A 25091-nucleotide genomic window follows, 5' to 3' on the forward strand; every position below is an offset into this window, starting at 1 on the left:
CTGAGTCTGTCTTCTCTGGTGTCTTTTCAAGCCCAAGCCTGCCCCCTTGTGGCTCTGCTATAATGACTCAGCTATAATTATTCCCGGCAAAGCCAGACTGAATGCTCAGTCCGGGATTCTTATCACAGCTGATAACAGACACTTTTAGCGGTGAGGATGAAACAGAGAGCAGGGTAACTGTTTTCTCTAATGTTCTTACTGATATATATATGGTAAAATACACAAGGGTGCTTCCTCTCTGGTTCCCTTTAAGTCAGAACACTTTGCCATCTCTGTCTCCTGTACCTCCTCTATGCAAATCAGGCCATCTCGGTGCTTGATCCGCACTGCATTACATTGACTTGGGTGCCACGCTGCCACCATACACTACGGCTGTGGCGGCAGGAGCTGGCAATAGTCGACCCCCGAATTATGAGTCTACCTCGAGGGGGACTCAAAGGGGGAATAGTTTTAACGGGGTGCCGGAGTTTCAGCTCAACTTGCGCCCAACTGAACAATGAGAGGTCATACATATACCCCCTGTGCCTCCAGTGTACCTCTCTGTGCCACCTCTGTTTCCGTGTGCCTTCAGTGTTTCCCTCTGACCCCCCCCCCCCCCCCCATGTTGCCTCCTTCTGTCTTAGTAAGGTATTCTAACCCACTAATATATATATATATATATATATATATATATATAATATTATCATTTGTTTTAGATTTTTTTGGGGGAAAAAAATTACGAGATCATAATTTGTTTTTACATATACTGTTTATTTATTTTTTTTAAATAGCAAAAATATGCAACTATACAAAATACATTACAAACCCACTCCCCCCCCCCCCCCCCACCCATTTCCCATGAGCCCACCATCAAAACCAAAACACACAGGTCAATAGGATGATGTGGAAAAGTTTATCAACTCAGCTTCATAACTGATACCTTGATCCTTGAAGTCATTCAGTCACGGAGACCACGCAATTCCAGATCTTGCCGAGCGGTTTCTTTGTACTTCCATAAGCTTGTACATGTGGAGTGAAACAGCAACTAGGGTTATCCAGGCTGCGGGAGTGGGGGCTGGTGTGTGGAGCCATTGCACTATCACTAGTTTACAGGCATAAAAACATAACACCGTATATACTCGCATATAAGCCGGCCCGCGTATAAGCCGAGGTACCCACTTTCCCCTCAGAAACCAGGAAAAAAGTGATTGACTCGCATGTAAGCCCCCTCCCCAGTATAGCCCTCTCCCCAGTAGCCAGATGTTCCCCCAGTACAAGTCAGCCCCCCTCCCCATAGCCAGATGTGCCCCCAGTACAAGTCAGCCCCCCTTCCTCACAGCCAGATGTGCCCCAAGGATGATACAGCTGTGTCTCAGGATACCACTAGATGGCGACATAGATATGAGACACAGCGATTGCCACACAGGAAGAATCCCTGATCATTGCACTGCTGACATGTTGCTGGCACGCTCCGCTCCACAAGCCAGGCGACACAGGTAGTCCTGAGCAGCGCACTGTGCACACCATGTTGCAGGGGATGGGGGGACACAGCAGGGAGCCAGCTGGTAAGAGCAGGATCACTAGTGCACAATCCTTACACTCCTCTGCCAGTAACACAACCTGCTCCACCATCTGTTCTGCTCCACTGACTCGCATATAAGCCGAGGGGGTAACTTTTTAGCTAATTTTTTGAACTGAAAAATTGGACTTATACGCGAGTATATAAAGTATGTTCCATAATAACACTCCCTTTTAAAACCACTTAACGACCAGCTAACGCCCATAGGCGTCAGCAAGTCTTAAGTGGGTTACCATGGAAACAGCCGCTCGATCGAGCGGCCTTTCCATGTCAGTTCACGGAGGGTGTCTCCGTGAACAGCCGGAGAGCCGCCGATCGCAGCTCGCCGGCAAAATGTAAACACGCTGAGAAGAAATCCCCGCTGTTTACATCATACGGCGCTGCTGCGCAGCAGCGCCGTAAGGCAGATCGGCGATCCCCGGCCTCTGATTGGCCGGGGATCGCCGGCATCTGATAGGCGGAAGCCTATCCTTCAATGCGCAGGATGGAACTCCGTCCTGCGCATTACAGAGAGAGGGAGGGAGGGAGGTAAGGAGGCAGAGGGCGGAAATGGCTGCGGAGGGGGGCTTTGAGGAGCCCCCCCCGCAAAACGCAGATGGCCGGTGGCGATCAGACCCCCCCGGCAGGACATCCCCCTAGTGGGGAAAAAAGGGGGGGAAGTCTGGTCGCCCTGGCTTCAAAGCGATCTGTGCGGTGGGCTGGAGAGCCCACGCAGCACAGATCGGGCCAGCATAGGCTGGTCCTTAAGTGGTTAATCTCTTCCACTATGCCCAACAAGGTCTTAAAAAAAATAATAAATCAATAAATACAAAATTGACTTGTCCCACAGAATCAAATTTTGCATTTTCAGGCCGGTCGTATTGAGAGGTAGTTTACAAGCTGGGGGACTACCTGTAGTCTATTAAATCTCTGCCTTGCCATATGGAAAGAATACTGGACTTATTTCTGTGATTGGGCATATGTGTCCCTGCAGAAAAACTGCGTGAGCACACATACACACACCGTCCACGTATCAAAAAAAAGTATCTGTGCCTCAGTGGCCCACTTACCAAGAGGCAGGGAGAGTAGAGAGCCCGGGAGACAGCCTTACGTGATCGCAGCAGGCGGCTGCTTCTGAGGGTGGCTGCTACACTTAGCCGCAAATCCATTTAAATATCCCCGAACTAACGCCATATCCTGTGCGCGACCGCGCACTCAATGTTGGAAGGCGTGCGCTCTAATTGGCGCATGTCATCTGCATCCCGTATCCTGGCAACTGGCTGTTTCCTCCCTGCCCTAATAGAGATGCGCATGCGCTAATGTATCTGGACACTGAACCTGCTTGCCTTCTGTGCAGTCGTATATACAGTAGTCCCCGGTTAAGGAACGAGATGGGGACTGTAGGTTCATTCTTAATCTGTTCTTAAGTCAGGACATTGTGCCATCTCTGTCCCCTGTACCTCCTGTGTGTCCCCATGTGCCTCCAGTGTCACCTCTGCCCTCTGTACCTCCTCTGTGCCTCCAGTATCCCCCTCTGTGTCACCTCTGCCCCCTGTACCTCCTCTGTGCCCCCAGTGTTCCCCTCTATGTCACCTCTGCCCCCTGTACCTCCTCTGTGCCCCCAGTGTTCCCCTCTATGTCACCTCTGCCCCCTGTACCTCCTCTGTGCCCCCAGTGTTCCCCTCTATGTCACCTCTGCCCCCTGTACCTCCTGTGTGTCCCCATGTGCCTCCAGTGTCCCCCTCTGTGTCACCTCTGCCCTCTGTACCTGCTTATACAAGTTTAAAAGCCATTTTTTTCTTTGATTTTTTTTAAAATAGATTTTCTCAAAAACTACAAGTCCAATTTGAAATTTTTTGGGAACTCAGTCCCATGGAAACACAGAATTCATGCCATTTGTATCGGCAGGGCGTTCGTAAGTCGGGGACTACCTGTATAGGATTCTGGAACCAATGATTTATATCTATAGTAGTGAGAACCAATTATAATTGGTCCTATCTGGGAGATTTTAATGTTTTATAGTGTTTTATGTATGTAAGTATGTACTGTACTATCTGCGCACAGGAAATTGTACGCGGCCCATAGACAAGCACTCTGCTTAGACCGTTTCGTTCCTTTTCTATGAACATTGTTCCTGCTTATTCCAGATCTACTACTGGGAAGCCACGCGGAAGAATGAGACGGAGAAGGTGCGCACCCTGTTCCTGCCGGAGAGCGGGGTGAAGCTGAAGAACCTGACGGGTTACACCACCTATCTGATCAGCGTGGTGGCATTCAACACCGCCGGTGACGGACCCCGCAGCCAGCCAATCCGAAGCCAGACACAGCAAGCAGGTGAGCAGCGGCCATGATGGAAACAAGAATACTAGCTTCTGTAGATTATACATATGGCAATGCTGAGGAGAGGAAACGTACATCAGCTTACATGGCCACCTATGTGCTGGGGAGGCTCTGGGTACCATACAGCCTTCCCAGTCCTTTCCATGGTTCCTGTTCTCCTAATGACCCCTCCCACTCTGTGGTGTGCTACCCCTTGCATAGCAACAGAACATGTCTCTAGCCTGAAGCTTAGCAACATGTCAGTGCAGACCGTCACCCATGAGATGGAGTCCCAATCCCTGCATGCAGAGTGACGGTCCTCATACGTATGTCCAAGGCTTTAGCGTTCTTATGGGTTTGCTCTGATCACTGGGAATACCCAGAATGTCTGCTTGTGGGGTTGCTGTGGCCCTGTAGAATGTATAAGCTATAGGCTCACTATACACCAGCGGTTCTGGATATGCAGCCTACTCTGGGGTGGGAGGTGCCCGATAGGTGGATATGCAGCCTACTCTGGGGTGGGAGGCGCCCGATAGGTGGATATGCAGCCTACTCTGGGGTGGGAGGCGCCCGATAGGTGGATATGCAGCCTACACTGGGGTGGGAGGCGCCCGATAAGTGGATATGCAGCCTACTCTGGGGTGGGAGGCGCCCGATAGGTGGATATGCAGCCTACTCTGGGGTGGGAGGCGCCCGACTGATGAAGTGATGTACTCTAGGCTTCTACTCCATGGAAATAATAAAATAATCAGCCTACCTTGAAGGGAGAGGACTCAAGGTTTAATAAAGAAGATTTATTGAGCACTTGGACAACACGTTTCGCAGCCTATAGCTGCTTCATCGGGTCAGTGGAGTGCTGATATAGCCAGGAGATGTGGCAGCGGGCGCCTAAAAACCTGGATATGCAGCCAGGCTTTCAGGGACCTGTAGGCACAGGCGTTCTGGTACCCTAAACTCCATCCTTAGAATTTTACACTCTAATCACTGTCTCATATCATCCTTAGTCACACGAGACAAGGCTGCAAATACCTGAGGTTAGTGATATAAGGCAGGGATTAGACTGTAAACTTCTGAGGTCTCACGTCAGTGATTTGAGGAGGAGGGGCTGCATCTACCACATACGGCGCCTGTAGGCAGGTGCCTTCGGTGCCTTATGGAAAATCCAGCTCTGGCTTTGCATATTCAAGAGTGATGCATCATGGGAAACCACAGTTGCTCACTTAAAGCTGAATTATTGCAAATACTGTTCCTTCTGTTTTAAGAAGGCAAAATAACATTTTGCTGTGATCACTAATGCATTGTAATTTCAACACTAAAACACCCTTCAACGTACTGGCGTGGTCATCCCCAGAATGCTAAAGGACAACTGAAGTGAGAGGGATATGGAGGCATTTATTTCCTGTTAAACAATACCGGTTGCCTGGCAGCCCTGCTGGTCTATTTGGCAGCAGTAGTGTCTGAATCACACCAGAAACAAACATGCAGCAAATCTTGTCAGATCTGCCAATAATGTCACAAACACCTGATCTGCTGCATGCTTGTTCAGGGGCTATAGCTAACAGTATTCGAGGCAGAGGATCAGCAGGGCTGCCAGGCAACCGGTATTGCTTGAAATAAAATAGATAAGGCAGCCTCCATATACTTCTCGCTACAGTTATCCTTTAAGTAAAAGCTGTTTCTGTGTATGCTGATAGTAAACCAGCTACAGTATGCACTGATTACAGCTTCAGGAATGTGTTTTGAAATTCTTCCACTGCTTCTAAAGCATTCCTATCCCTCCCTAATTGTAAACGGTTACTCCTCTGTCCATTCCTGCACTGCAGCAAGCACTAGGTGCAAAGTATAAAGGTGTCCATTAACGGTACAACAAACGATCGCTCAGCCGTGGAATTGTACCATTAATGGGAACGTGACATAAGACAGACATGTGTATGTACAGTGCCAAGCACACAAATAACTAGGCTGTGTTCCTTTTTTCCTTTTCCTGAAAGAGTTAAACATCAGGTATGCAAGTGACAGTTTCTGCCCGGGTTGGGAATGGGTCAGAATATAGCATAGCCCTCGCTGATAAGTAATAATAGCCATAAAACACTTTCCTGTCAGTAAATGGCTTCTGTGAGCAGGTAAGAGATAAAAAGGGTCAATAATTCACAGATGTTAGCTCTGGCATACTTCAATGAAGGTGTCATTGAGCAAAGACCATGAAACAGTAAAAACTTAAAAACGAGATTTATATACAAAATAAAACTGAAATATCTTAAAAAAAAGATCATTTTTAGGAGATGGAGGATAAATACAATTGTTTTTCTCATCAGTTTATTTTCACCTCGGAAGTCCTTTAAGACTTTCATCTCCTTTACAGAGCAGTAGCATTCCCCATTGGATCTCTCGTTACATTTGTATATTCCCATCTTGTCTAGAATAGGCCCAGCTGTGACTGGTTCTCTTTAATGCACAGTTTGTTATATGTCAGTTGGACTCCTGGCAGTTACATAATCACAGCCTGGCACTTGCAGGTCCTGAGCTCGCTCAGAGCAGTGACTTTTCCCCACAGCCAAATGCCACCCTCATCACCCTGCTCAGAGATTGCCATGTCACATTAGTCACATCTCCGCACAGCGCGCTCTGCTCATAGAGGGACCGTCTCTGAGCCTTATCTGCCCTGACACCCCCTCGTTTATCCCACTTAGAGATTTTATCTTGATGGCTGCACGACTATCACCTCCTTCTGATCGCACCGGACTTGTCAGAGCGGTAACTGGTCCAGGGTTCTGTCGTCACGGCAACGCACCACACTGTGGATGCTGCTGATCAGACCAAGGGACGGGTTCTTGTTGGGATACTCGGCTGGTCCGTGTTGCCTGCAGCAACCAGCTTGGCACAACAGGGTGCTGATTGTCAATTGCAGTCACACACAACAGCCAGAAGGGGGCATCTCATGGACAATGCATGGCCCCAGCTTGTCACTCAACATGGTGACAGTCTAGTGTCCCACCACAGTCTAGGGAGAATTTGGGGGAGAAAGCCAGGAAGCCTACAAGTGGAGGAAATGTACGCAAGCATGGGGAGCACATACAGACTCCATGCAGATAGTGACAATGTGCTGACGTGTGTTTCTGTGCAGTTCTGCATGCGGACATTCGCAGGGCTGCTTCTAGACTTTTGATCCCCCCCCCCCCTTCCCCGATTTGGAATGATCGCACAGCACTGACCATTCACTCTGTTTCATTTAATGTTCTCACATGACATGCTGCAGCTCAACACAATAACACACCGGCTGGCTGTGAGTCTCACTTCTCCTCCTACTCTGTACTGTGTTTACACTAACAGCTTGCAGTCAAACATGCTGTCCCTGTAATCTCTGCCGCCTGATGCAAACGTTTCACCTTGCCTCATGAGAGAACCAGCCCTGGTCATTTGCGCTTTCCCATGGCCAATGGAGGACAGTCAGAGTCTGCACCACATTTGCACGCATTTTAAAAACGCATTAAAATGCACCAAGCACAACATCATGGGAACTGGAATACGGGCTAACTGCGGTAATATTGCATTGAGTGCCCAAAGAGAACAAGTCCTCAGGTCTGCTTGGCCCTCACCCTGTACAATGCATCCCCCCCCCCCCCCCTGAGTAGGAGGAGCAAGGAGAGAAGCCTCTTGTGACCTTTCTCTGTCTATCCTCTGCTCTCTGAAGTTTTTCTCTGCCAGGATTTTATGGCTGTAATTCCTTATCAGTGAGGGACTACAATCCAACTGGTTCCCTGCTGGAGAGAAACTGTCAGTTGCATAGCTGTAACATCGACCACTTGAGCCATGGGGAAACATGGACATTGCCTGGCACATCAGTTGTCCTTTCAGATATAACTGACAGCAACTGATATATTTCAGTTCTGACAATATGTTGTCAGAACTGGAAGGGATCACTGTCAGAAGAAAATGGGGAACTCCTGAGAGGAACTGAGGGCAAGGTAACTATGTAATGTGCATTTGAAGTTACCTCATGTGTTTATTTTAAACAATTTTACTCAGTTCAGGTTCCTTTTAAAGAGAACCAGAGATGAAGCACCCTCTTGTATTTTACCTTATAAATCAGTGGGAACATGACAGTAAACACCTAATCTGCTCTTTGTTTCATTGTTCTCTGTTTAATCTGACTGTTATCACCTCTGATAAGAATCCCCGACTGAGCAGTCGGTCTAGCTTTGCTACAGAATGATTATAGCTGAGTCTGTCTTCTCTGGTGTCTTCAAGTCCAAGCCTGCCCCCTGCTGGCTCTGCTCAGGAATCATTATAGCTGAGTCATTATAGCAAAGCCAGACTCAATGCTCAGTCTGGGATTCTTATCTCAGCTAGATAACAGACACTTTTAGCAGTGAGGATGAAACAGAGAGCATGGTAAGTGTTTTCTCTAATGTTCTTACTGATATATATGGTAAAATACACAAGGGTGCTTCATCTCTGGTTAACTTTAAGGTTTCCTTTAAAGGGACCTCCTCACTGTGTCGCCGATCACTTCAGTCAGGTAAGAAGTGATTGCTATTCTCGAGTGATCCGCTCAGTTCCGGTTCCACGATCCGCCCGGCACCATCACTGCGATGTCAGTGTCCGAGCAGCTCTCGCGTGCCGCGCCGGAGTCAGTTGAGGAAGCTCCTGATTTCTTTAGGGAAAAGGTGACCTGAATCTGCTGCAAAGATTCTCATCATGCAGCAAAGCTTGACATGCGATAACGACATGCCTGCCCTGACTGGCCTTGTTACCCTCCCATCCATGCTAGCAACCATCAGAGAATGATGCTATCCGGAAACGGGACACATCAGCGACACTGCTCTCCACACTGAGGGGCAGATTTATCACAAAATGACAGATCCAGATCGAGGATGCTGATTGGTCTCTGTGCAGTTACTCCACTTTCGCACGTACTTTGCATTGGTTGCGCTCGAGCTTGGATCAGCCCCAGTAGTCATACACACTGGGCCGGTTTAGTCATTTTGCCACATGGCGATGTAAGGCTATGTGGGGCGATCAGGATATGTACAGTAATATTCAGAACACCATGGCCATTTTTGCCTGGGATCTGAGGGTAGCCTCCATCTTGTCTATAAAACACCATGCTATGTAAGCAGAGTATACTTGCATTCCATTTCCTGTTTCCTTTAGTAGGAAATGTTTAGCTGGCCTCTGGCACGGAAACTGTTAATTAGCCGGCCATTTGTCATGAATAGTCTCTGATGTGCTTGGAGGATATGAAATCTGCCATGTCGAGGGCTGCTGTGTGTGGGACATCCTGATGGCAATGTATAACTGTTATTAATACCTTATGTGCAAATGCTGCTGGTTGTTTCTACACTAATGTGCAATAAAAAATTAGGTTATCTTGCTAGTCCCCACATGTTCTGCTGGACTCTTCTTGTGAAAAATAGACTCCCTGTTAGGTGGAGGTATTGTTATTGGAAGCCTATTCACTAAACCGTGATAACTCAAAAATCACACCTTATCAAAGATATCACACCTTATCAAAGTTCACACGCCTTATCAGAGTAGCATAGCGAGCGCTACGAACTTATGCCTGCTAATTGGCAATGGCACTCGTCCTGCCCTGAGCCCCTGCGGGTTCGTAGCGCTCGCTATGCTACTCTGATAAGGCATGCTCACTTTGATAAGGTGTGATATATTTGATAAGGTGTGATATTTATGTTATCACAGTTTAGTGAAACAAGCGTCCAGTGTGTTGTTTCCCAGTGATCCTGGAGAGAGCTCGGTTCGCACCATTTCTTGAAAGTCATATTGTAAGAATGGGCATCATGTTCTGAATATTACCGTACATATCCTCATCGCCCCACATATCCTTACGGTCGGCGCTCAAGGATGTCATTTACCGCTGGGATCGGCCGAAGCCCGCATTGAGATGAATGGGGTCATTCATCTCAGTGCGTTTACTAACCACAGCGTGAACGTATGGAAAGGTCTTGGATGCTGAATGTAGCATCCTGCGGAGGTTGTGTTTGGTGGTTCCGTGCCCCCCATGGGGTCAAAATATGACCCAGCGATTAAATGCTGGTTGTCAATGCCAAGCTCAGTTGCAGAAAGACGCCAGCAGAAGCCTATATGAAACGGCCCCTAAGGGCAGGTTCACACAAGCATATGCTCGCACTCGCGTTTAAATGCCTTTCTTTTTCCGAACACAACGCCAATCGCTTTTGTTTTGAAGCTTTTAACGCCGTTTCAGTGTTTCCTTTGAAATGGTTTAGTTTGCTGTTCTATACTGTTCTTGTGTCATTTCCTGTAGAACAGCATTCTAGTTCTTCGTACGGTTTGCCTCCTCCTAACAGCATTTTCTGTGTCTGCGATCGCTTGTTGTCGTTCAACCGCAACAACCAGCAAACTACCTGCAAGATGCTACTTGTATCATCCAAAACAAGCTAACGGGATGTACTACAACGCAGTGAATGACGCCAGCTGCTATCATTGCTGTTTAAAAGGGATTTACCGCCATCCCACTCAAATCAATGGAAGGGTTTTTAAACGCTGCTTTCGTCAGGTGGTGAAAACGTCGCAAACAAAGGATGATTTGCATATTCAGCAGTGTTGCATTGTGGGAGACCTCATATGCTCACTTCAATCTGAATTACCGCAAATACTTTGACTTTTGTTTGTATTCTACTGTGTGTCACCACAGGGCCTCTTTAGCATGAAGCTCTGAGGATAGACTGGTCTGGTGACATTTCAGAGCTGTTTGTAGCGCATTGCCCAGTGGTGATGGAGGAATTGATAGAAAGCCGCGGCAGGTGCGATAGGATGGGAAGGGTCTCTGCGCTGTCGTCCTCAGAGTGACAAAAACCACACAAGACACAAAGCTCAGAACCGCCTCCCAGGAACCAGAAATGTTTATTATACAAGAACAACAGTCTGGTTTCACCTACTAGAGAGGGAACTGAGTGAGGACGCTATTCTGCTAGAGGCTGCAGGCAGAACCAAGAGGAGAGCTATTGTTTTCACTCAAATAAACTCTGAGCAGGTGGAATAACTGCTACACCAAATATAGAAACAGGAACTTTCTATGCAAAATGTGTGTGTAAAATAACATCTTCTCCCCATATAGATGTGGTCTAATGAAGGTATTGTTGTACTTTTGCCTGCTATCTCCTGTATTTCCTGCACAATGTATTTGTGAAGAGTCTTGTCTGTCTAGATCATACATGTCAAACTCTGGTCCACTAGATACCAGGGAACTGTGTAGGGGAGGGAGGGAGACCACTAGACACCAGGGAACTGTATAGGAGAGGGGTCACTAGACACCAGGGAACTATATGGGGAGGGATGGGAGTCACTACACACCAGGGAACTGTATAGGAGAGGGAGAGGGGTCACTAGACACCAGGGAACTATATGGGGAGGGATGGGAGTCACTACATACCAGGGAACTGTATAGGGGAGGGAGGAGGCACTAGACACCAGGGAACTGTATAGGGGAGGGAGAGCTCACTAGACACCAGGGAACTGTATAGGGGAGGGATGGGAGTCACTACACACCAGGGAACTGTATAGGGGAGGGAGGAGGCACTAGACACCAGGGAACTGTATAGGGGAGGGAGAGCTCACTAGACATCAGGGAACTGTATAGGGGAGGGATGGGAGTCGCTAGACACCAGGGAACTATATAGGGGAGGGATGGGAGTCGCTAGACACCAGGGAACTATATAGGGGAAGGAGAACCACTAGACATCAGGGAACTGAATAGGGGAGGGAGGGGTCACTACACACCAGGGAACTGTGTAGGGGAGGGTGGGGGCCACTAGACACCAGGGAACTGAATAGGGGAAGGTGAATGCATTAGACACCAAATAACTGTATAGCGGAGGGAGGACCACTAGACTCCAGGGAACTATATAGGGGAGGGAGGGGGTCACTAGACACCAGGGAACTGTATAGGGGAGGAAGGGGAGTCACTAGACACCAGGGAACTGTATGCGGGAGGGAGGGGGTCACTAGACACCAGGGAACTGTATAGGGTAGGGAGGGGAGTCACTAGACACCAAGGAACAGAATAGAGGAGGGGGGCCACTAGACACCAGGGAACTGTATAGGGGAGGGAGGAGGCATTAGACACCAGGGAACTGTATAGGGGAGGGAGAAGGCATTAGACACCAGGGAACTGTATAGGGGAGAGAGGTGGCCACTAGATATTGAGGTTTGCACGCTACTTTGTGCCTGTGTTCAATTGTGGCCCACTTTGTATTTAAGCTTGGCATCTCTGGTCTAGATGATGGTGCAGCCAAAGAAAATATAATTAGAGCTTTCACAGGACACCTTTGTGAATTCTAGACATTTTGTCGCTTGTATAGTGAAACTTCTCCAGTCCTAATGGGGTGAAGCAGATCCCTGGTGTGTTTATAAGCACAGTTTATCCACTTGCTGCGGAAATAAAAGTGCACTGAGTATCTCCTCCCCACTCACTGGAAATGGAGAAGCTGCTCTGTATGAGCGATGAAATGTCTTATACAGCAAATAACTGTCTGCTTTTTACCTGAAAGGAAAGCATGTCTATAGATGTCCTCCCAGCAGAAATAACAGCTGATTATGGTTTTTGCAGCCCCAAGTTCCCCGGCCTCCATCAGGTTCAGTGAACTCACCACCACCTCTGTGAATGTATCGTGGGATGCCCCGGTTTACCCCAACGGCATTCTGGAGGGCTACCGGCTGGTGTATGAGCCCTGCACCCCCGTGGATGGTAAGTGGAACCTTTCGACTGCTCAGCTGGCTTTACTCACAGCTAAGTAACCCCAAAGAGGAAATGTAATGAATAAAAAAAATCACTTATTTTATTACAATATTCATTTATAGATGATTTAGTCAGAGTTTACCCATTGTAAAATCTGTCCTCTCCATGATTTACATTGTGACATTTATCACAGGTACCGAGATCTTTAGTCCTATCAGGTGCATGTTTGCGAATACTAAGAGTTCTAAAGTCAGTAGAAAGTATATCCGGTCTCCCAGAATGGGGGGAGGGGATTCTGCATAGCTGATCTGACTAAGGCTAAGCATCACTACATACCAATAATATTGCTTGTTGTCACTGCTCCCGGAACTATCTTAACCACTAGAGGACCGCAGTGTTAAACCCCCCTAAAGACCAGGCAATTTTTCATTAAATGGGCCACTGTGACTTTAAGGCCTTGCTGCAGGGCCGCACGACAGCACACAAGTGATCCCCCCCCCCCCCTTTTTTTCTCCCCACCAACAGAGCTCCGCCCCCCCAGTCAATCCCTGTGATCAGCTGTCATAGGCTTCAGTCTATCTCCGCTGATCACCTCTGCAGCTCAGGAGGGGAAAGCCATGTGACAGCGCTGCACCAGTAATTAGACGGCAGTTACACCGTCTAACAGTCTTCCGGGTGGCAATCGCTCCGCCCACCAAGCAGGAGATGCGCGCGATCTCCTGCAAAACAGAGCCCCAGGATTGTACGCTGATCAGCGTTAGGCGGTTCTGGGGCTGCCGCCGCGGTCGGCTAGAAGTTAAAGAGGAGCTGTCAGCCATACTATTTCAGAAAAAAAACCACAACATATGTATTGCACTGTCCACACTTTTTTTTTACTGTAGAAAATCATTAAATTCAGAGAAAATCCTTCTTAGCACTTCCCATTTTAACTGTGTCTATCTTGAAGCCAATCCTGATGTCATTTCCTCCCTTACTCTCCTCTGTCTGATTGTGTATGCATTGCCCGCCCTCCTCCCAGCCTTTAGACACTCCCACCCAGCTCTACAATAGAAAGTGCATTGAGAAGTATTGGCCAATCGGAGAGAAACAGAGAGGTGTGGGAGGGGAAAACAGAGAGGAAGGAGGCTTCAGCCAATCAGGCTGCATTAGTTATGTCTGAGGGAAAAGCGAAAAAAAAAAACAAAAAAAACAGCATGCCCTGCAACTTCCTTTGTGCGGCAGATGTACCAAATAAGAGCCACGGAAACTGGGGAATGATGTTTTATGGAGAAGAATAATAATAGTGATTTTTCACTTTTGGATTGCCTGGTTAGCATCCTTATTACTTGTTTACCAGATAAAAATAAAGAATTATTTTTTGATTTTATGCCCGACAGTTACACTTTAAGTAGCAGGTGTGATGGGATATCTGTATGGTGAAATAGGATTGGCTGTTGGGGATTATTGCCTGTTGTCCCTGCTCTCTGCACTGCGTTATGTAGCAGGTGTGATGGGATATCTGTAGGGTGCAATAGGATTGGCTGTTGGGGATTATTGCCTGTTGTCACTGCTCTCTGCACTGCGTTATGTAGTAGGTGTGATGGGGTATCTGTATGGTGAAATAGGATTGGCTGTTGGGGATTATTGCCTGTTGTCACTGCTCTCTGCACTGTTATGTAGCAGGTGTGATGGGATATCTGTATGGTGAAATAGGATTGGCTGTTGGGGATTATTGCCTGTTGTCACTGCTCTCTGCACTGTGTTATGTAGTAGGTGTGATGGGATATCTGTATGGTGAAATAGGATTGGCTGTTGGGGATTATTGCCTGTTGTCACTGCTCTCTGCACTGTGTTATGTAGCAGGTGTGATGGGATGTCTGTATGGTGAAATAGGATTGGCTGTTGGGGATTATTGCCTGTTGTCACTGCTCTCTGCACTGCGTTATGTAGCAGGTGTGATGGGGTATCTGTATGGTGAAATAGGATTGGCTGTTGGGGATTATTGCCTGTTGTCACTGCTCTCTGCACTGTGTTATGTAGCAGGTGTGATGGGATATCTGTATGGTGGAATAGGATTGGCTGTTGGGGATTATTGCCTGTTGTCCCTGCTCTCTGCACTGCGTTATGTAGCAGGTGTGATGGGATATCTGTATGGTGAAATAGGATTGGCTGTTGGGGATTATTGCCTGTTGTCCCTGCTCTCTGCACTGTGTTATGTAGTAGGTGTGATGGGATATCTGTATGGTGAAATAGGATTGGCTGTTGGGGATTATTGCCTGTTGTCCCTGCTCTCTGCACTGCGTTATGTAGTAGGTGTGATGGGGTATCTGTATGGTGAAATAGGATTGGCTGTTGGGGATTATTGCCTGTTGTCCCTGCTCTCTGCACTGTGTTATGTAGCAGGTGTGATGGGATATCTGTATGGTGAGATAGGATTGGCTGTTGGGGATTATTGCCTGTTGTCCCTGCTCTCTGCACTGTGTTATGTAGTAGGTGTGATGGGATATCTGTATGGTGGAATAGGATTGGCTGTTGGGGATTATTGCCTGTTGTCACTGCTCTCTGCACTGTGTTATGTAGTAGGTGTGATGGGATATCTGTATGGTGGAATAGGATTGGCTGTTGGGGATTATTGCCTGTTGTCACTGCTCTCTGCACTGTGTTATGTAGCAGGTGTGATGGGGTATCTGTATGGTGAAATAGGATTGGCTGTTGGGGATTATTGCCTGTTGTCCCTGCTCTCTGCACTGTGTTATGTAGCAGGTGTGATGGGATATCTGTATGGTGGAATAGGATTGGCTGTTGGGGATTATTGCCTGTTGTCACTGCTCTCTGCACTGTGTTATGTAGTAGGTGTGATGGGATATCTGTATGGTGAGATAGGATTGGCTGTTGGGAATTATTGCCGGTTGTCACTGCTCTCTGCACTGTGTTATGTAGCAGGTGTGATGGGGTATCTGTATGGTGGAATAGGATTGGCTGTTGGGGATTATTGCCTGTTGTCACTGCTCTCTGCACTGCGTTATGTAGCAGGTGTGATGGGATATCTGTATGGTGAAATAGGATTGGCTGTTGGGGATTATTGCCTGTTGTCCCTGCTCTCTGCACTGTGTTATGTAGCAGGTGTGATGGGATATCTGTATGGTGAAATAGGATTGGCTGTTGGGGATTATTGCCTGTTGTCCCTGCTCTCTGCACTGTTATGTAGCAGGTGTGATGGGGTATCTGTATGGTGAAATAGGATTGGCTGTTGGGATTATTGCCTGTTGTCCCTGCTCTCTGCACTGTGTTATGTAGTAGGTGTGATGGGATATCTGTATGGTGAGATAGGATTGGCTGTTGGGGATTATTGCCTGTTGTCACTGCTCTCTGCACTGTGTTATGTAGCTGGTGTGATGGGATATCTGTATGGTGGAATAGGATTGGCTGTTGGGGATTATTGCCTGTTGTCCCTGCTCTCTGCACTGTTATGTAGCAGGTGTGATGGGATATCTGTATGGTGAAATAGGATTGGCTGTTGGGGATTATTGCCTGTTGTCCCTGCTCTCTGCACTGTGTTATGTAGCAGGTGTGATGGGGTATCTGTATGGTGAAATAGGATTGGCTGTTGGGATTATTGCCTGTTGTCCCTGCTCTCTGCACTGTGTTATGTAGTAGGTGTGATGGGATATCTGTATGGTGAGATAGGATTGGCTGTTGGGGATTATTGCCTGTTGTCACTGCTCTCTGCACTGTGTTATGTAGCAGGTGTGATGGGGTATCTGTATGGTGAAATAGGATTGGCTGTTGGGGATTATTGCCTGTTGTCACTGCTCTCTGCACTGTGTTATGTAGCTGGTGTGATGGGATATCTGTATGGTGAAATAGGATTGGCTGTTGGGGATTATTGCCTGTTGTCTCTGCTCTCTGCACTGTGTTATGTAGCAGGTGTGATGGGATATCTGTATGGTGAAATAGGATTGGCTGTTGGGGATTATTGCCTGTTGTCCCTGCTCTCTGCACTGTGTTATGTAGCAGGTGTGATGGGGTATCTGTATGGTGGAATAGGATTGGCTGTTGGGGATTATTGCCTGTTGTCACTGCTCTCTGCACTGTGTTATGTAGCAGGTGTGATGGGGTATCTGTATGGTGGAATAGGATTGGCTGTTGGGGATTATTGCCTGTTGTCCCTGCTCTCTGCACTGTGTTATGTAGCAGGTGTGATGGGATATCTGTAGGGTGGAATAGGATTGGCTGTTGGGGATTATTGCCTGTTGTCCCTGCTCTCTGCACTGTTATGTAGCAGGTGTGATGGGATATCTGTATGGTGAAATAGGATTGGCTGTTGGGGATTATTGCCTGTTGTCCCTGCTCTCTGCACTGTGTTATGTAGCAGGTGTGATGGGATATCTGTATGGTGAAATAGGATTGGCTGTTGGGGATTATTGCCTGTTGTCCCTGCTCTCTGCACTGTGTTATGTAGCAGGTGTGATGGGATATCTGTATGGTGAAATAGGATTGGCTGTTGGGGATTATTGCCTGTTGTCACTGCTCTCTGCACTGTGTTATGTAGCAGGTGTGATGGGGTATCTGTATGGTGAAATAGGATTGGCTGTTGGGGATTATTGCCTGTTGTCACTGCTCTCTGCACTGTGTTATGTAGCTGGTGTGATGGGATATCTGTATGGTGAAATAGGATTGGCTGTTGGGGATTATTGCCTGTTGTCACTGCTCTCTGCACTGCGTTATGTAGTAGGTGTGATGGGATATCTGTATGGTGGAATAGGATTGGCTGTTGGGGATTATTGCCTGTTGTCACTGCTCTCTGCACTGTGTTATGTAGCAGGTGTGATGGGATATCTGTATGGTGGAATAGGATTGGCTGTTGGGGATTATTGCCTGTTGTCCCTGCTCTCTGCACTGTGTTATGTAGCAGGTGTGATGGGATATCTGTATGGTGAAATAGGATTGGCTGTTGGGGATTATTGCCTGTTGTCCCTGCTCTCTGCACTGTGTTATGTAGCAGGTGTGATGGGATATCTGTATGGTGAAATAGGATTGGCTGTTGGGGATTATTGCCTGTTGTCCCTGCTCTCTGCACTGTGTTATGTAGTAGGTGTGATGGGATATCTGTATGGTGGAATAGGATTGGCTGTTGGGGATTATTGCCTGTTGTCCCTGCTCTCTGCACTGTGTTATGTAGCAGGTGTGATGGGGTATCTGTATGGTGAAATAGGATTGGCTGTTGGGGGATTATTGCCTGTTGTCCCTGCTCTCTGCACTGCGTTATGTAGTAGGTGTGATGGGACATCTGTATGGTGAAATAGGATTGGCTGTTGGGGATTATTGCCTGTTGTCACTGCTCTCTAACCTGTGTTATGTAGCAGGTGTGATGGGGTATCTGTATGGTGGAATAGGATTGGCTGTTGGGGATTATTGCCTGTTGTCCCTGCTCTCTGCACTGTGTTATGTAGTAGGTGTGATGGGATATCTGTATGGTGAAATAGGATTGGCTGTTGGGGATTATTACCTGTTGTCACTGCTCTCTGCACTGTTATGTAGCAGGTGTGATGGGATATCTGTATGGTGAAATAGGATTGGCTGTTGGGGATTATTGCCTGTTGTCACTGCTCTCTGCACTGTGTTATGTAGCGGGTGTGATGGGATATCTGTATGGTGAGATAGGATTGGCTGTTGGGGATTATTGCCTGTTGTCCCTGCTCTCTAACCTGTGTTATGTAGCAGGTGTGATGGGATATCTGTATGGTGAAATAGGATTGGCTGTTGGGGATTATTGCCTGTTGTCACTGCTCTCTGCACTGTTATGTAGCAGGTGTGATGGGATATCTGTATGGTGAAATAGGATTGGCTGTTGGGGATTATTGCCTGTTGTCACTGCTCTCTGCACTGCGTTATGTAGTAGGTGTGATGGGATATCTGTATGGTGGAATAGGATTGGCTGTTGGGGATTATTGCCTGTTGTCACTGCTCTCTGCACTGCGTTATGTAGTAGGTGTGATGGGGTATCTGTATGGTGAGATAGGATTGGCTGTTGGGGATTATTGCCTGTTGTCACTGCTCTCTGCACTGCGTTATGTAGCAGGTGTGATGGGATATCTGTATGGTGAGATAGGATTGGCTGTTGGGGATTATTGCCTGTTGTCCCTGCTCTCTGCACTGTGTTATGTAGCAGGTGTGATGGGATATCTGTATGGTGAAATAGGATTGGCTGTTGGGGATTATTGCCTGTTGTCACTGCTCTCTGCACTGCGTTATGTAGTAGGTGTGATGGGATATCTGTATGGTGAAATAGGATTGGCTGTTGGGGATTATTGCCTGTTGTCACTGCTCTCTGCACTGTGTTATGTAGCAGGTGTGATGGGGTATCTGTATGGTGAAATAGGATTGGCTGTTGGGGATTATTGCCTGTTGTCACTGCTCTCTGCACTGTGTTATGTAGTAGGTGTGATGGGATATCTGTATGGTGAGATAGGATTGGCTGTTGGGGATTATTGCCTGTTGTCCCTGCTCTCTGCACTGCGTTATGTAGCAGGTGTGATGGGGTATCTGTATGGTGAAATAGGATTGGCTGTTGGGGATTATTGCCTGTTGCCCCTGCTCTCTGCACTGTGTTATGTAGCAGGTGTGATGGGGTATCTGTATGGTGAAATAGGATTGGCTGTTGGGATTATTGCCTGTTGTCACTGCTCTCTGCACTGTGTTATGTAGCAGGTGTGATGGGATATCTGTATGGTGAAATAGGATTGGCTGCTTGGGATTATTGCCTGTTGTCACTGCTCTCTGCACTGTGTTAAGTAGCAGGTGTGATGGGATATCTGTATGGTGAAATAGGATTGGCTGTTGGGGATTATTGCCTGTTGTCACTGCTCTCTGCACTGTGTTATGTAGCAGGTGTGATGGGGTATCTGTATGGTGGAATAGGATTGGCTGTTGGGGATTATTGCCTGTTGTCCCTGCTCTCTGCACTGTGTTATGTAGCAGGGGTGATGGGATATCTGTATGGTGAAATAGGATTGGCTGCTTGGGATTATTGCCTGTTGTCCCTGCTCTCTGCACTGTTATGTAGCAGGTGTGATGGGATATCTGTATGGTGAAATAGGATTGGCTGTTGGGGATTATTGCCTGTTGTCACTGCTCTCTAACCTGTGTTACGTTTAATGGGATATCTGTATATAACTATATATCCCCATTATCCTCCAGGAATCAGTAAGATCGTAACAGTGGATGTGAAGGGGAACAGCCCTCTGTGGATGAAACTGAAGGACCTGGCGGAGGGGGTGACGTATCGCTTCCGTATTCGGGCCAAAACTTTCACCTACGGACCGGATTTGGAGGCCAATGTGACCACCGGACCTGCTGATGGTAAACAGCTTCTGCAATACAAGACATGCAGGCCTCAGGCTAGGATCACACTACACTACAAGCACAGTACATGCGTAAATGGCACGGTTAGCGCACCCCCTCAGGATGCCCACGCATTGTTCACGTCTCGCCTGGAGACCAGGAAGCATGGGGCTTACTGCTGGTTTAAAAAAAACAAAACAAAACGTGAATCCTGCCTAGCCACAGGGAGGATTCTCACTGGTCCACATGAACCAATGAGAACTTTCTCTGTTGCAGCAGGTTTCTCATTGGTTCTTTTGCAAACCAACCGGAAGCCCTATGGTCTCTGGTCTCTGGGACAGGATGGGATGGCGGTACCGTATTTCCTGGGACAGGTATGTGATTTTCATGTGGCGAGAAGCCATTGCGACCGATTTGTGTTTGTGGTGCAGCTGCAGATAAATCATGTAATGCCATTGTGCATTTGCGTTCGGTTTGACAGAGTAATCCCAGCCTATTGATAACGTAGGATGCATCTACTCTCTGTGTTTGATTATACTTATAGAATGGGATGGACAATCGGCCGCCAAGTTGAGGGATTTATGAGCACCTTTAGATTACTAGCTATTGGATCAGATTACTGATAGACCAATAACGATTACAAGAAGAATGCTTCGGATTGCAGCTTGCGGAGAAGCACCAGCCTGCGTTCTGGTTTGGGGTCCCGGGTACATCAGGATTTGAGGGGTGGCAGTCCCAATAACCTCTTAGGCTTTATTCACATCTAAAATCAAAATCGCTGACGGCAGCGATTTTAGATTTTGTGGGTGATGTTTTTTTTTTATTCCCTCTTGGCGCTCCACTGCATGCTGCGTTTTTTTTCAAAGTGCTTTTGCAGAGCGATCCTGCTTTTTCACTCCCTGACCCAAGTCAGGAAGTGAACTCTTTGACTCGGAAAATAATAAATGCAATGTATTTATTCTTAAAAGCGCAAATGCAATCGCCGGATAAAGCGATTTGTGAGCGTTTTGCACCTTTCCTACACCTTCTATTGTAGCAAAATCGCCCCGAAAGTAGTACATGCAGCGCTTTGCTGAGCGGAAAGCAGACGCAACGCGCTGATATGAATTATCCCATAAGGCTTCATTGCACGATCGATTTTAGAGCTTTTTTAAAAATCGCCAGCTCTAAAAAAAAAAAAAAAAAACGCAAAACACCCTAGGTGTAAATGAGCCCTTATGGGCTACAAGCTACTCCAACCTCCCAACAGAGGTGTGCGGGGAAATCCATACTGTGTGGAGCACCCAAAATGTATAAAATGGTTAAAAACAGTTTAAAAGAGAGGGGTATTGTTGGCTTAGCTCTCTGGAAGATGCACCCCAGGCCTATAAATGTTTATTAGTCTCATTGCACACAAACGTTAACGCATTTTGTGGGTCTATCCCGCTTCTTCGGGTCACTTAGAGAAAAATGTTAACGTGGACCTGAACTCTTGCACAGGCCATAAGGAAAACCGATAACTGTACCCTGTATGTATTTAGAGAGTTTAGCCTGTCTAATTCCCCCTCATATGTGACTAATCACAAGTTGTAATTTGATCCCTCCCCATGTCACCTGACTGCCACGGCAGATAAGCTAATTTGAAAGTACAGAATGTTAACAATATGTCTGCTTCCATGAAAGCAGGAAGTAGACACACTGCAGATTTGTTGCAGGATTTGTAACAGCTGTAACAAAGAAATGTTTTTCTGTAAATGTTATTATGCTGTTGCTTATCTTTTAGTACAGAGAGGATGTTGTGAGTTCAGGCCTGCTCTCAACAGGTGGGGTTAGCAGAACAAGAGCGCCTCTAGTGGCACTTTGAAACTGTTTATTGTATACATGTTGAGCGGCTCCACACAGCATTGACCGGATAGGTTGGGATAACAATAATAATGCTGTACAGGTGTTCAGAGGAAGATAATGCCTTGCAGAATATAAATATTGCAGCCTTCTGTGAAGTCATTGCCTCTAAACGGGTCTATAAAACTGGCGGTTTTTGTCATCTTTCGAGATGCATTTTGTATTTAACATTTTCCTGTTTTGTTTCTGGAAACACAGGTGCCCCAGGACCTCCGGGGGTCCCGTCCATCTCCAGATACGGTTCTTTAATCGCCATCCAGTGGTCCAGCGGGGATCCTGGGAGGAGCCCGATCACCAGATATGTTATAGAGGCCCGCCCTTCAGGTAGGTACCATGTCAATCCAGGCCACTGGGTTACCCCGATCTCTCCTCACTTGTGCCCAGCCTGAGCGAGCAACTCTAGCGGGACTGAAATAAGGGTGGGACTTCTCTGGATACATGCAGGTTCTCATCCATTGGGTACCCCATGCATGCATCGGTCGCAGCATCCTAGACCTGGGCTGAGGCAGAGGTGAGAGAGGCTCCAGCCTCAGGGTGCAGTGTAGGAGGGGGCGCAGGGCCGAGGCAGAGGGGCTCCAGCCTCAGGGTGCAGTGTAGGAGGGGGCGCAGGGCTGGGCAGAGGCGAGAGAGGCTCCAGCCTCAGGGCGCAGTGTAGGAGGAGGCACAGGGTGGGGCAGAGGCAAGAGAGGCTCCAGCCTCAGGGTGCAGTGTAGGAGGGGGCACAGGGCCGGGCCAAGGCAGAGGCGAGAGAGGCTCCAGCCTCAGGGTGCAGTGTAGGAGGGAGCGCAGGGCCGGGCAGGGGCGAGAGAGGCTCCAGCCTCAGGGCGCAGTGTAGGAGGGGGCGCAGGGCCGGGCAGGGGCGAGAGAGGCTCCATCCTCAGGGTGCAGTGTAGGAGGGAGCGCAGGGCCGGGCAGGGGCGAGAGAGGCTCCAGCCTCAGGGCGCAGTGTAGGAGGGGGCGCAGGGCCGGGCAGGGGCGAGAGAGGCTCCATCCTCAGGGTGCAGTGTAGGAAGAGGTACAGTGTAGGAGGGAGCGCAGGGCCAGGCAGGGGCGAGAGAGGCTCCAGCCTCAGGGCGCAGTGTAGGAGGGGGGCGCAGGGCCGGGCAGAGGCGAGAGAGGCTCCAGCCTCAGGGCGCAGTGTAGGAGGGAGCGCAGGGCCGGGCAGGGGCGAGAGAGGCTCCAGCCTCAGGGCGCAGTGTAGGAGGGGGGCGCAGGGCCGGGCAGAGGCGAGAGAGGCTCCAGCCTCAGGGCGCAGTGTAGGAGGGGGGCGCAGGGCCGAGGCAGAGGCAAGAGAGGCTCCAGCCTCAGGGCGCAGTGTAGGAGGGGGGTGCAGGGCCGGGCGAAGGCAGAGGCGAGAGAGGCTCCAGCCTCAGGGGGCAGTGTAGGAGGGGGCGCAGGGCGGGGCAGAGGCAAGAGAGGCTCCAGCCTCAGGGCGCAGTGTAGGAGGGGGCGCAGGGCTGGGCAGAGGCGAGAGAGGCTCCAGCCTCAGGGCGCAGTGTAGGAGGGGGCGCAGGGCTGGGCAGAGGCGAGAGAGGCTCCAGCCTCAGGGCGCAGTGTAGGAGGGGGCGCAGGGCCGGGCAGAGGCGAGAGAGGCTCCAGCCTCAGGGCGCAGTGTAGGAGGGGGCACAGGGCCGGGCAGAGGCAAGAGAGGCTCCAGCCTCAGGGCGCAGTGTAGGAGGGGGCGCAGGGCCGGGCGAAGGCAGAGGCGAGAGAGGCTCCAGCCTCAGGGCGCAGTGTAGGAGGGGGAGCAGGGCGAGGCAGAGGCGAGAGAGGCTCCAGCCTCAGGGTGCAGTGTAGGAGGGGGCGCGGGGCTGAGGCAGAGGCAAGAGAGGCACCAGCCTCAGGGAGCAGTGTAGGAGGGGGCGCAGGGTCAGGCAGAGGAAGAGAGACTCCAGCCTCAGGGCGCAGTGTAGGAGGGAGCAGGGCCGGGCGAAGGCAGAGGCGAGAGAGGCTCCAGAATCAGGGCGCAGTGTAGGAGGGGGCGCGGGGCAGAGGCAAGAGAGGCTCCAGCCTCAGGGCGCAGTGTAGGAGGGGCACAGGGTCAGGCAGAGGCAAGAGAGGCTCCAGCCTCAGGGCGCAGTGTAGGAAGGGGGAGCAGGGCCGGGCAGAGGCGAGAGAGGCTCCAGCCTCAGGGAGCAGTGTAGGAGGGGCACAGGGTGAGGCAGAGGCGAGAGAGGCTCCAGCCTCAGGGCGCAGTGTAGGAGGGGCACAGGGTCAGGCAGAGGCAAGAGAGGCTCCAGCCTCAGGGCGCAGTGTAGGAAGGGGGAGCAGGGCCGGGCAGAGGCAAGAGAGGCTCCAGCCTCAGGGAGCAGTGTAGGAGGGGCACAGGGTGAGGCAGAGGCGAGAGAGGCTCCAGCCTCAGGGTGCAGTGTAGGAGGGGGCGCAGGGCGGGGCAGAGGCAAGAGAGGCTCCAGCCTCAGGGTGCAGTGTAGGAGGGGCACAGGGTGAGGCAGAGGCGAGAGAGGCTCCAGCCTCAGGGTGCAGTGTAGGAGGGGCACAGGGTGAGGCAGAGGCGAGAGAGGCTCCAGCCTCAGGGTGCAGTGTAGGAGGGGGCGCAGGGCGGGGCAGAGGCAAGAGAGGCTCCAGCCTCAGGGTGCAGTGTAGGAGGGGCACAGGGTCAGGCAGAGGTGAGAGAGGTTCCAGCCTCAGGGCGCAGTGTAGGAGGGGGCACGGGGCTGGGCAGAGGTGAGAGAGGCTCCAGCCTCAGGGCGCAGTGTAGGAGGTGGCGCAGGACGGGGCAGAGGCAAGAGAGGCTCCAGCCTCAGGGCGCAGTGTAGGAGGGGCACAGGGTCAGGCAGAGGCAAGAGAGGCTCCAGCCTCAGGGCGCAGTGTAGGAGGGGCACAGGGTCAGGCAGAGGCGACAGAGTCTCCAGCCTCAGGGCGCAGTGCAGGAGGGCGCACAACTCACTCAGCTATCATTCCCCTATTGTGTGTGAAGCAGAAAGAAATAATAAAAATAAATAAAATGCAAATAATTCTAACTATCTTGCAAATTTCATGCTAATTATATGCAATGTGTAGAATGGGCCAATCAGCATAGACCAGAGGGGCGTTCCAGCGACTCAATTTCATGCTGCATATAGTTTGCTATAGTTATAGGGGCGTGACAATACCCCTTAACCTCTTGACGACCAGCTAACGCCGATTGGCGTAAACTGGTCGTCTGCGGGTTACCATGGAAACGGCCGCTCGATCGAGCGGCCTTTCCATGTCAGTTCACGGAGGGTGTCTCCGTGAACAGCCGGAGAGCCGCCGATAGCGGCTCGCCGGCAAAATGTAAACAGGCGGGGAAGAAATCCCCGCTGTTTACATCAT

General features: G+C 49.5%; 1 protein-coding gene across 25 annotated transcripts in view; it reads left to right on the plus strand.

Annotated features, from left to right (window-relative positions):
• Positions 1 to 25091, plus strand: part of SDK2 (sidekick cell adhesion molecule 2) — a 1552195-nt gene that overhangs the window by 1502714 nt on the left and 24390 nt on the right. For all 25 annotated transcript variants that reach the window (XM_068263131.1, XM_068263129.1, XM_068263132.1 and 22 more), the window contains 4 exons: positions 3685 to 3871; positions 12444 to 12581; positions 19752 to 19913; positions 21975 to 22100. In XM_068263131.1, the coding sequence (XP_068119232.1) occupies positions 3685 to 3871; positions 12444 to 12581; positions 19752 to 19913; positions 21975 to 22100 (613 nt within the window). The remainder of the gene's footprint in view (positions 1 to 3684; positions 3872 to 12443; positions 12582 to 19751; positions 19914 to 21974; positions 22101 to 25091) is intronic.

This window comes from Hyperolius riggenbachi, chromosome 12 (assembly GCF_040937935.1).
Source record: "Hyperolius riggenbachi isolate aHypRig1 chromosome 12, aHypRig1.pri, whole genome shotgun sequence".
NCBI lineage: Eukaryota > Metazoa > Chordata > Amphibia > Anura > Hyperoliidae > Hyperolius > Hyperolius riggenbachi.